Source organism: Mytilus galloprovincialis, chromosome 10, assembly GCF_965363235.1.
Source record: "Mytilus galloprovincialis chromosome 10, xbMytGall1.hap1.1, whole genome shotgun sequence".
NCBI lineage: Eukaryota > Metazoa > Mollusca > Bivalvia > Mytilida > Mytilidae > Mytilus > Mytilus galloprovincialis.
In genome coordinates this window covers 11,672,854-11,686,095 of record NC_134847.1, presented here as the reverse complement: position 1 = coordinate 11,686,095, position 13,242 = coordinate 11,672,854, and the positions used below count along the sequence as shown (strand labels likewise).

General features: G+C 31.6%; 1 protein-coding gene across 1 annotated transcript; it reads left to right on the top strand.

Annotated features, from left to right (window-relative positions):
* The first annotated feature begins 865 nt into the window (after positions 1-865).
* Positions 866-10,816, top strand: LOC143049845 (uncharacterized). The gene is made up of 8 exons (XM_076223588.1): positions 866-1,297; positions 1,944-2,197; positions 5,991-6,137; positions 6,879-7,102; positions 7,579-7,779; positions 8,291-8,465; positions 9,001-9,146; positions 10,377-10,816. The coding sequence occupies exons 1-8, from the start codon at positions 1,030-1,032 to the stop codon at positions 10,684-10,686; spliced, it is 1,725 nt and encodes a 574-aa protein (XP_076079703.1). The 5' UTR covers positions 866-1,029; the 3' UTR covers positions 10,687-10,816.
* The last annotated feature ends 2,426 nt before the right edge of the window (positions 10,817-13,242 follow it).

Sequence of the window (13,242 nt, the reverse complement as noted above, 5' to 3'; positions counted from 1 at the left end):
TCATGTCTGTATACTTTAACTGATAAATGTTTTAATTAAACGATTATATATATATATATGTGTCTCAAATATTGAGGGGGGATAGGAGGAGTCCTGATCCCGAAATCCCGGACTTAAAAGAACGAAATCCCGAGGTCCCGAATTTAAATAAAGTAAATCCCGACGTCCCGAAATCCGAAAAAAGGATTCCCGGATCACGAAAGGGTCAATCCCGAAATCCCGAGCTTAAAAAGACCCGATCCCGGAGTCCCGATAAAGGTCCTATCCCCCCTCAATATTGTTAACTGTTTTCTTATTTAACTACTGGTATATCAGTTATTATTAGATTCGTGTATGTTGACAGTGCACATTTTCATAGTACTTTTTAAAAGTAAATATCAAATTTCAATCTTTACAACAACAAAATAGCTCAGTAAAAAAACGAATTCGCTATATTAATTTTGTTGCTGGTGCAGGTAAAATAGCCATTTCTAGAAGAGGAAAAAGTACGCCATTTTTTTTTATTAAAGTTTTTTCTTTGTTTAATTTTTTGTTCAACTATTGCACAAAAAGAAGAAATTAGCCTCTAGACGTTTCTATATTTCTTGCCGGTAGTTACAAAAATGTACATCAGTTTGAAATAGAAAAATCGCTGACGGCTGGGGTAATCCTGTGGTCTAAAAATAAAATCGCGGATGAATATAAGAGACGACCAAATTATTCTTTCAATTTATAACAGAAAATATAAATCATTTACTTAATAATATATTAAAATAAGGTATATTCACAACTTTAAAAGTATTTTTTTTAGAAAAATAGAGAGTTTTATACTTGACAAAATGATATTTAATTGACTTTATCTTGCGGAAAGGTTTACCGGAAATGTACTACGGTTATGTTTACATCGTTGTCAACTTGTTGTGCAATGCTGCTTAGTTAGCAGCTTGGCTTAGAATATAAATTCGGTTACAAAAATTTTAAGTTACAGGTAAGAAAGTGATTGAAAGCAAAGGACACCTAGCACACAACTAGGCCACTAAAACAGAAACAATGCCACGAGGAAGAGGCAGAGGTCGTGGAAGGGGGCGTGGTGGACGACCCAGTGGTCGAGGAAGAAGCGGCGGCAGGCGACCTCAGCAGCCAAAGGACGACAACGAAGTTAAAATAACAGAAGAGTTGGACATCAGTAAAGACGTTAAGAAGTATTTTATAGGAAACGGATCTGTTGAACAACATTATAATGCTCAAAATGAAAACAAACACAAATATGCAGCAGGGATGGTAGCTTTGATGAAAGATGGTGTGACCATTACTCAAAGTAAGTCATATAAAAAAGCAAAGAAAAAAAGAAATTAAAGAATGTTCTAAAAAAAAAAGAATGTTAGATCGATTAAAGATAGAGAAAATTTGGATGGAAAGTTTAAAAAAAAAAACCAGTACTGTATAAAACAAAATTTCTACATCACACAGTCAAAGTTACATTTACAACAAAATGTATGTCGAATTGTGTACCACATTGTCAGCTATTTTTATATAATGTATAATATGTGTGGATATGATAGAATAAATCTCATGTTTCTGGGGTACATGTACCATGATTTCCAGAGTACTAAAAAATAATATTGACAGAAGAAAAGTTACAAATGTACAAAATGTAGATCATACCAAAAAACACTTTAATTTAAATGGTGTATTATCCCTATTAAAGAACCAAAAATATTTGAGGTCAACTGTTCCGTTGAAGCATACATGTAGTTTTGTTGGAAAATCATGTACATTTGTACATTGTTTTATGAACTGCGCATGAAAATTCATAAAAATATATATATTTGAATAATCCCAAAACTGAAGTAACTGACTAGAAGTACATTTGTACTAGTGGCAAGTGGCCGCACATTACTACTCAGAGCAGAGGATATCACCAATAAATGACATTAACATGTTTCCTTTTTTTTTTGTAATAGATGCCAGAGTAAGAGGTTTAACTGCTGCATGGGCTAGACACGATTTTGATATGGCTAATGCCTTGTTATCAAATAGGGAAAATTTTGGACTGCCAGAAATTTTGAAGGCATTAGAGTTACTAGACGCTGGAAGACAAGTCAGAATTCTTGAGAAGAGAATGAAAATGCTTCAGGTCTCAAAGAACAAGGTGAAACCAAAGACCATTGGCAAGTTGAAATCTGACATTGACAACCTAAATGCCAAGAAGTCACCAGTAAGTGTTTTCATATTTTTACGCCCCATTTATGGGCATTTTGTTTTCTGGTCTGTGCATCTGTTCGCTCCTTTGTCCGTCTGCCTGTCCCACTTCTAATTAAAGTTTTTGGTTGAGGTAATTTTTGACAAAGTTGAATTCTAATCAACTTGAAACTTAGTACACATATTATGTTCCCTATAATATGATTTTTCTAATTTTAATGCCAAATTACAGTTTTTACCCCAATTTCACAGTCCACTGAAGATAGAAAAGGATAGTGCAGAGGGGGCATCCATGTACTATTGACACATTCTTGTTTTTATTATGAAAATAAATATATGAGAGGGGGTAGGAGGGGTCCTGATCCCGAAATCCGGGCTTAAAAACACGAGATCCCGAAATCCTGGACTTAAAAACACGAAATCCTGAAGTCCCGAAAGTCGAAAAAAAAATTCCCCTATCCCGAAAGGGTCAATCCCGAAATCCAGAGCTTAAAAACACACGATCCCGGAGTCCCAATAAAGTTTCTATTCCTCCCTCATATATTACACTAAAGATAGATTTAATCATATGGTTTTGATTGTTTGAATTAAAGTTTTGAAGTAAATTTTACAGTTGCTAAGATTGTAAAGAACAAAATAGAAACTTAAATTAGTACATGTATATAAATACTAAATATTTACAGATGAAAATATTGGTATTTTAAAAACCCAGTTTTTCTCTAAAAGTTTACTTTATACTTGTGATTAAAAAATACAAATGGTTTAAGATAAAATAGTAGAATTGTACAAATGCCAATGAGACAACATTCCACCAAAGAAAAGTTCCAAGCTAAGGATGTGAACCGCCACAGGTCACTCAGTACAGCCTTTAACTATAAGTAAAACTAAACCATATAATTCACCATGAAATGGACTGGAAGAACAAAATATGATACAATACAAAAGTCTGATTTATACTAAAACAAGTATGGCAGCAACCAATATTGACAACTATGGGCACGTCAATTACACACTTCTGGCTTGAGAAATGCACATAGAAAATGTGAATGGGTTTATAATACATGTAGAGTACATTACAATGTATATTATTCAAATATAGCCTTTGTATGAGGTCGATACAAGGATATATTGACCTGAAAGAAGTATATTGACTGAGGACGAAGTCCGAGGTCGATATACTTCTTTGGGTCGATATATCCTGTATTGACCTCATACAAAGGCTATATTTGTTATATTATTAATTTCCGACCATGTTTGTATCAAAATCGTCATTTAGGTTTGTTGGAACTTTATAGATATTACATTGTCTCCTTGACAATAACAACATATTAGTTGTTATTTCATTTACTTTTTTTTGGACATCTTAAGTATTTCAAGATTTTTTTTTGTCAAATAATCGATGACAGATATCATTTGTTTCAAAACGTTAAACAATATCCTGAAATTCATTACATGGCGTCACAAAGTATATCGGTTTTTATACGACCGCAAATTTTGAAAAAATTTTCGTCGTATATTGCTATCACGTTGGCGTCGGCGTCGTCGTCGTCGTCGTCGTCGTCGTCGTCCGGCGTCCGAATACTTTTAGTTTTCGCACTCTAACTTTAGTAAAAGTGAATGGAAATCTATGAAATTTTAACACAAGGTTTATGACCACAAAAGGAAGGTTGGTATTGATTTTGGGAGTTTTGGTCCCAACATTTTAGGAATTAGGGGCCAAAAAGGGCCCAAATAAGCATTTTCTTGGTTTTCGCACTATAACTTTAGTTTAAGTTAATAGAAATCTATGAAATTTTGACACAAGGTTTATGACCACAAAAGAACTGTTGGGATTAATTTTGGGAGTTTTGGTCTCAACAGTTTAGGAATTAGGGGCCAAAAAAGGGCCCAAATAAGCATTATTCTTGGTTTTCGCACAATAACATTAGTTTAAGTAAATAGAAATCAATGAAATTTAAACACAATGTTAATGACTACAAAAGGAAGGTTGGTATTGATTTTGGGAGTTTAGGTCCCAACAGTTTAGGAATTAGGGGCCAAAAAGGGACCCAAATAAGCATTTTTCTTGGTTTTCGCACCATAACGTTAGTATAAGTAAATAGAAATCTATGAAATTTAAACACAAGGTTTATGACCATAAAAGAAAGGTTGGGTTTGATTTTTGGAGTTTTGGTCCCAACATAATAAGGGGCCCAAAGGGTCCAAAATTAAACTTTTGTTTGATTTCATCAAAATTGAATAATTGGGGTTCTTTGATATGCTGAATCTAACTGTCATGACTGTGTATGTAGATTCTTAACTTTTGGTCCCGTTTTCAAATTGGTCTACATTAAGGTCCAAAGGGTCCAAAATTAAACTTAGTTTGATTTTGACAAAAAATGAATCAGTTAGGTTCTTTGATATGCTGAATCTAAAAATGTACTTAGATTCTTGATTATTGGCCCAGTTTTCAAGTTGGTCCAAATCGGGGTCCAAAATTAAACTTTGTTTGATTTCATCAAAAATTGAATAAATGGGGTTCTTTGATATACCAAATCTAACTGTGTATGTAGATTCTTCATTTTTGGTCCTGTTTTCAAATTGGTTTACACTAAAGTCCAAAGGGTCCAAAATTAAACTTAGTCTGATTTTAACAAAAATTGAAATCTTGAAGTTCTTTGATATGCTGAATCCAAAAATGTACTTAGATTTTTTATTATGGGCCCAGTTTTCAAGTTGGTCCAAATCAGGATCTAAAATTATTATATTAAGTATTGTGCAATAGCAAGTCTTTTCAATTGCACAGTATTGCGCAATGGCAAGAAATATCTAATTGCACAATATTGTGAAATATCAAATTTTTTTTTTAATTAGAGTTATCTTTCTTTGTCCAGAATAGTAAGCAAGAAATATCTAATTGCAAAATATTGTGCAATAGCAAGATTTTTTTTTAATTGGAGTTATCTTTCTTTGTCCAGAATCAACTTAAATCTTTGTTATATACAATATACAATGTATATTCACTTTTTACTACCAACTGATAAATTAAAATAATCTTTACCATTCAGTGATAACAAGCAGTTTTTTTACATCTTAATATTTTATGATGTATTTAAATGAGTAGTTATTGTTGCAAACTCCATTAGAAATTTTAATTGAGATTAGTTTTGGAATAAGGGAAAGGGGGATGTGATTAAAAAAATTGGGTTCAATTTTTCTCATTTGAAATTTCATAAATAAAAAAGAAAATTTCTTCAAACATTTTTTTGAGAGGATTAATATTCAACAGCATAGTGAATTGCTCTAAGAGAAACAAAAATTTTAAGTTCATTAGAACACATTCATTCTGTGTCAGAAACCTATGCTGTGTCAACTATTTAATCACAATCCAAATTTAGAGCTGAATCCAGCTTGAATGTTGTGTCCATACTTGCCCTAACCGTTCAGGGTTCAACCTCTGCGGTCGTATAAAGCTACGCCCTGCGGAGCATCTGGTTAGATATTCTAAAAATAACCGTGCAATATGCTTTTTGCTGGTCAATATGCTTTTTGCTATCCGCCGTTTTCTCTCTACCTTCGAAAATATAGTTTAACATGTGACTATCCCTAAACGAATCAAATTTGTTAAAATATAAAAATTAATAATATTATATTATAAATATTATTTTTATAGAAGATTGTACATATACATGTATATGTAGTTTTTGATACTGTATCAATCCTTCTAGACTATATACTCTGAAATTTGATAATCTGGAGTAAATATTTTTTAGATGTGAATTTTTATTATAAAAATATTCATAATATTAAATGTAAATAATTTAATTCAGTATGGATCAGCTAGTGGGGCAGTATGTAAACACATTAGGCAGTGGACCAGAACATTTACAAAAGAAGAGCTAGAATTTTTCACTGTTTTCCTTCCCAAAGAACCATGGAAGAAATTAGCTGACATTTGTCATTTCCATCCTGAAAAGGTAAGATTATATAGCTAAAGAAACTGTTCAGAATTAAAAGTGTTTAGAAATTGGATAGCTTATGATATTCACAGTCATTACAGAATTTACAACAAAAAATATTTTTTGAAAATGTGAGATAATTTTTGATTTATAGCAAGGGAAGTAACTTTTGCTTTATGACAACTTGAATAGTTAATGAATTCAAAAGTCATTCCAACCGTTTAAAACTATATTCCTATAAAAGTCATGAAAATTTGAAAATTAGTTATTATTAAATAATTTCTGGTTACATACAAAAATGTACACATGTCAAGGAATTGATTTTTAAAATTAAAGAAGGGGGATAACTCATGGATTTAAAAAAAAAGTTACATCTTGGAAAATTGGATTAGGCCAGTACTGAGTAATCAAATTGGGCATTCTATTTTGTCTATGGCATGAATATAAGTGAGGAGTTCAGTAATATACTTGGTCAGAATATTTTTTGAGACAATACAAAATTAGAATTTATTTTATTGTTTATATTATGATAAGATCATATTTGTTGTAGGCAAAAAGTGGCATATGGTAGGGATATATTAGTTATTATTAGATTCAACGCTTCCCTCTTTTAACCTCAATCCCTGGAGTGAAAAAAAATATTTATAAAGAAAGTACAATATAAATAACTATGGCAAAATAAGTTCTCTTTAAGTTATAAGTTAAAAAGAAGCAACTACATGTATTCTTAAATTAAAAAAACTGTTTTGCTTATTTCAGGATTTCCCTAACCTTCCTTGGTTCCTGAGATTCTGTTATGGCGATGAACCTCCATCAGACACCATGGCTTTCCAGTGTAAAGCTCTATCAGCAGATAATATCAATGAAATTGTGAAGGAATATCCTGTACCCTTTAGTCAAGTCAAACAATTTAAAGACAACCTGACCAGTGAGACAAAGGGTAGAATTGCAGAGTATGAAACTAAAATAGATACAGTTTTATGGTAAGTTATCACTGTGTACAATTTCAATCATTGAAGTTGAAGTCAGATTGATAGATAAAACAAGAAAACCTGACAACATGTTGATATCCTCCTTCAAAGTCAGTAAAGTTGATAATGGATTTTATTATTTGTTTGTATGGATTTTTTTGGGGTTCATTTAAGAATTTGATGTTGTTCAGTGTTGTCATTAAGTTGGCTCTGGAAGGGTTCATATTATAATAGAGAATAATGTGCAAAGAATTAGAATAATTGAGACAAAAACAACAAAAGAATAGAGAACACTCATTAAGACATATGTATGCAAACATATTCATGCCATGTCAAAAAGCTTTCAAAAGATTATCAGTTTGGTGGCAAAAAAAATCTACATTTAAAAGTATATACATATGCTCTAACCATTCCTTCTATCACATTATATTCTATTTATGTGCTTTAGATTTAGTGTTTTAAAAGTCATGTATTGTTTTTTATAACAGGTGGTATGAAGATTTACAGTGTGCAGAAGTAGATAAATTACTAGATGAAAGAATATCTAAAGGAGAAAAAATAAATCTGCCAGATGGAAAGTTTATAGAGAGAATGTTGACCATTCAGGGCATCAGAGAGAGGGACCAATCAAAAGCTCCCTTTTATAAATACCTGCTACCAATTGGTCAGGAGAGATTAGATGCTATGAGGTAAATACTGATAGTTATCATTTCAAAATTGCAGAAGTTTAACAAAGTACATATATACAATTACTAATAAGTTGAATTTACTTAAAGTAATGACAATTTGATATAAAGTTACTATAGGTTTGTAACCGTTTGTCTCATACAACTACAATTTATTGATGATAAAAGAAAATATAGTTAAAACCAATCAAATACAGGAAACAAGAGCATCTACAACCACCATTGGCGGTCAGGATGAGACACAAAGTTTTGTGCTTGGGAGAGTGTGAAATTAAATATGAAAACAACAATATATGAAATTATTTGACAACTCATGAGTAATAATGTATTTAACAGCAATCAGTGGCTTTAAGCACACAAAAACATGAAATAAAAATGACAAACTGATTATACTGAGAAAAACGAGATCACAACATTTTTTCCTAGTGGTTTGTTCCAAAATGCAGCATTGCATTGATGATTCATTAGTGGTATATACATATTTTTATATCTTTACTTATATTTTATTTTTCAGTTTACCATTGGATTCACCCATCGCAGTAATAGGTGATGCCTCAGCCTCTATGCAGGTGGCAATTAAAACAAGTTCAATCATAGCTGGACTTCTGAGTGCAATAACACAAGCTAAATTGTCATTTTTCAACACAAAAGTCATCACACCAGATAAAAACCCAGAGAGTATAGAAGAAGTAAGTTTATTGGGTAATGTAGTTAGCTCCCTGGGTGAAGTATATGTGAAACTGTAGCTCTTCTGGTCCTTATAATATTTTTTGACAATTTTGGGACCTAGTGTACCCATGCTGGCAAGTTCTGAATTTAGAAGCCATATAAGAATAAGAAGATGTGGTATGATGCCAATGAGACAACTCTCGACAAGAGACCAAATAACATAGAAATGAACAACTATAGATCACTGTCCTTCAACAATCAGCAAAGCCCATAACTCATAGTCAGCTTTAAAAGGCTGCAAAATGACAAATGTAAAACAGTTCAAACAAGAAAACTTGCGGCATAATTCATGTACAATAATATATTCTGTAAATTTAGTAATTTTTACCAGCATTTATAAAAGTGACTTCAATAAAAAAATAAACATTTGTGATCATCATTTGACTGTATACATATACCAAATTTTGAAGAAACAATCAAAACATGGATTATTTTAAAGTATCCAGTGAATATTAATGAATCCTACGTAATCAAACTTATATGTATTTTCTTCAGGTTCTGAAGTTAGCAGTTGACATACAAGCAGGATCAGCTACTAACCCAGGTGTATGTCTAGACCCTTATTACAAGGCCAAAGAAATTGTGAAGACTATTATAATGGTAACTGATGAAGAAGAAAATACTTACGTTGAAAATCAGAGGTAAGTACACTTGATTGATTTGTTTGTTATTTTACTGACATGTTAAAGTGACAGCAACCTAACAACTGAAAACATAAAATAAATTGTATATGACTTAAAAAAATATGAATGAAAATCTTTTTTTTATTTAATAGTCCATTTGCCAATTACCGATTTGATTCTGTTACTATACACTTTTTAATAGAATTACTTCCCTTTGTGAATCGTAGACTGGTTCCATACCGGACAAAATTGGCTTTTGCCAATGCAAAGCATAACAAATTGAAAGTCAGGTGTATCGGCGGTTCAACTAATTTTTCACGAAAAACAATTTCTGATGACAAAAGTATTTAGCTTAACAACAAATGAATGTAATTAAAAGATTTGAAAACCTTAAAGATTACTCATGTTACGCACAGGTAAATTTGTTCTTTCTGCTAGCTCCCCATTGTAAATAAAACTTAATGTCCTTCATAAGGGAGACAACTAAAAAGGGATCTCTAATAACGGGGTCAATTGACGGGAATTGGCAAATAGCCTATTTTTAGAGATACAAATTCCATGCGAATAGAAGTGTTTCCACTTGATTTCATTTGTAATCATGGAATTTTGTGCTATTCAAATATGAATTATCATGAATTTCTAAGATAATAACTTTACTATCATTTTAGTGGTAGGTCCAGATGTAGATGATGAGGGACTAGTTATGAAAATTTATGTTAGTCCATTTTAGAGGGGGGATAGGAGGGGTGCTGATCCCGAAATCCCGGACTTAAAAAAACGAAATCCAGAGGTCCCGAACTTAAATAAAGTAAATCCCGACGTCCCAAATCAGAAAAAAAGGATTCCCGGATCCTGAAAGTGTCAATCCCGAAATCCCGAGCTTAAAAACACCCAATCCCGGAGTCCCGATAAAGGTCCTATCCCCCCTCATTTTAATCACTTTTTTTATCCCCTGCCTACAAAATAATTGGCCTTTTGTTTTCTGGTCCATGAGTTCGTCTGTTTTTTGACAATTAAGTCTATCTTGTATAAGGATTAAGTTTTGATTTTAAGTGGTTTACCATGAAGGTGAGGTTTTATTTACTTGAAACTTTATAGTTCTTATGAGTACTTTTACAGAAAAATCGTTTTAGACCTAGATGTTGAAATGACCTGAACATTGAAATTTGGAAATTAAAGCAGGGGTATTACTTATTGACATGCTAACATCTAAAGTTCCAACTATTATTTTTTTAATTTTCATTGTAGGTTTGCTGAACTATATGAGAAATACTACAAAGAAGTTTATCCAGCAAAGATTGTATTTGTTTCATTCTTACATCAACAACATTCAGATGGACAGATGGTCAGAGAATTGAAAAATAAAGGTTTCGAACCAATGCAGTTTAAATTCCACCGACAGCAACCTGATTTGACAAAATTAGATAAATTATTTGGACTGATGTCCTCTGAAACGGCCACATTTGATGAGGAAGTTAATAAATTAGAAACCAAATTTAAACTTGAGGGTATTGGTAAATTATTTGAAGGTATTAAAGTGACTAGCACAGGACAATGATTTTTTTTATTGATTGCATAATCTTTTTCTTAAGACTTTCAACACTGTTTAAAAATATTTTTGAGTCAATACTTTATGACTATATTTTTTTTTTTAAATGACGATTTTTTTTATTGTAGTTTATGTAGTAATTCTTTTGTGAATTTAGAACTTAACTCAGGGAATTATTTAACGTGACGATTTATGTTAATATAAACCACCTGCAAACTGTAAAAGCTTGGGACTTTTTTATTTTGACTTTTGCTTATTATTTATTTACTGTGATACATTATTAAAAGTTTATGACTTTTTTGTTTGTTTTTTTGCTAATTATTTATTTTTTATACATTTATTGATTGATTTTAATATTTAATTTTATATAAGTTAATAATCTACTGTCATTTATTGTTCTTTGTTATTATGGTTATGAATAAATAATTGAACCATGACATAATAGTGTTTTCTTTATAGAACTTAACGATTCATTAATTTTTAGTGCGTGATAAACTATATAAAGACAATCAGCTCTACATTCCCGACACACTAATGGAGGATTGTAGAACAGAGCATACCGGCTCTTCATCAACAAACCATGACACAACCCCAAAAGGCTCTTATTCTAGTGATACACCACCTTGCAAAAGACAGCAACTTGGACCGTCTACTGGTCCACCACACGCAAACCCTCCACCGAATTCTGGCAGATAGGTGAATGGTGCAAGAGGACAACCTCAAAAAAGTCAAACTGTGATAATAAGAAATATACATTCAACAATGGTTGTTTAAATATTTGTTTCTTAAATGTTTGTGGGCTTAAGAAAAGACTATTGTCTCCTGATTTCGTTGACATTTTGATAAAACATGATATCTGTGTTTTTGTTGAAACAATGTTAACTGATTTAGATAATTTAAACTTACCAGACGATTACATTTATGTCACAAAAAACAGAAAATTTTTTAGAAAAGCATCAGGTGGAATAGTTGTTATTCATAGAAAGAGTTTAGAAAAATAGTTGAAATTCTACAATACTGAGAGTCAATTTGTTTTATGGTTTCAAATTTCGAAATCAATTTTGTCCCTTAATTCAGATGTAATTTTTGGCTGTGTTTATGTACCACCTGAAAATTCTAAGTATTCTACTATAGAAGCTTTTGAAGAATTGGAAAATGAATTGAATATCCTATCAAACACTGCAAATTGTTTTGTTGCCCTAGTTGGCCATTTTAACTCAAACACTGGGTCTTTACCCGATTATATTATACCTGATGAGTCAGTTATTAGTATGTTTGATTTAGATTGTGATGTTGATATATTAGATTATTTATATGATTTTGAAAATCTGATTCAAAACAAAATCTCTTTGCAAAGAATGTCTCAGTGCACATGTGGACCTCATAAGTATGGCCATAGACTGTTAGAGTTGTGCAGAAAACATAATTCAGATATAGCTAATTCAAGAGTTGAATCAGATAAAAATATTGGGGAGAAAACATGTAATGATTCTAGAGTTGTTGATTATTTAATTATTTCATCAATGCTCTTCCCTGTGATTTTTTTTTTTGAAATTGATTATTTTATACCTTTATATTCTGATTGTCATTCATTTATGCATTTCAAACTTCAGGCCACATTTAGTAAATCAGATTCAATTGTTACCAATAATTCTAATGATAAAACTTTTGTCAGGTGGGAAAAGTGAACAGAAATCTTAATACGTTGATCGAATTTACAACGATCCAAAAGGTATTTTGGCCACTGTTATGAATAAACTGGACGAATTGTCCATAGATTATAATGCAACTCAAAATGATATAAACAGTATAGTTTTAGATATCAGCAAAAATTTTAAAATGCGGCGGTAGAAACTTTTGAGAAAATAAAAAAACATAAACATTTTTACAAACATCAAAATTCTAAACCTGGGTTTAATAGAAAATGCTTGATGAGTAGAAAATTTTTTCAGAAAGCTCGAAAGAGATATAGTTTTTATACGACCGCAAAATTTGAAAAATTTTTCGTCGTATATTGCTATCACGTTGGCGTCGTCGTCGTCGTCCGAATACTTTTAGTTTTCGCACTCTAACTTTAGTAAAAGTGAATGGAAATCTATGAAATTTTAACACAAGGTTAATGACCACAAAAGGAAGGTTGGTATTGATTTTGGGAGTTTTGGTCCCAACATTTTAGGAATTAGGGGCCAAAAAGGGCCCAAATAAGCATTTTCTTGGTTTTCGCACTATAACTTTAGTTTAAGTTAATAGAAATCTATGAAATTTTGACACAAGGTTTATGACCAAAAGACAAAAGAACGGTTGGGATTGATTTTGGGAGTTTTGGTTTCAACAGTTTAGGAATTAGGGGCCAAAAAAGGGCCCAAATAAGCATTATTCTTGGTTTTCGCACAATAACTTTAGTTTAAGTAAATAGAAATCTATGAAATTTAAACACAAGGTTTATGACCATAAAAGGAAGGTTGGTATTGATTTTGGGAGTTTTGGTTCCAACAGAATAAGGGGCCCAAAGGGTCCAAAATTAAACTTTGTTTGATTTCATCAAAATTGAATAATTGGGGTTCT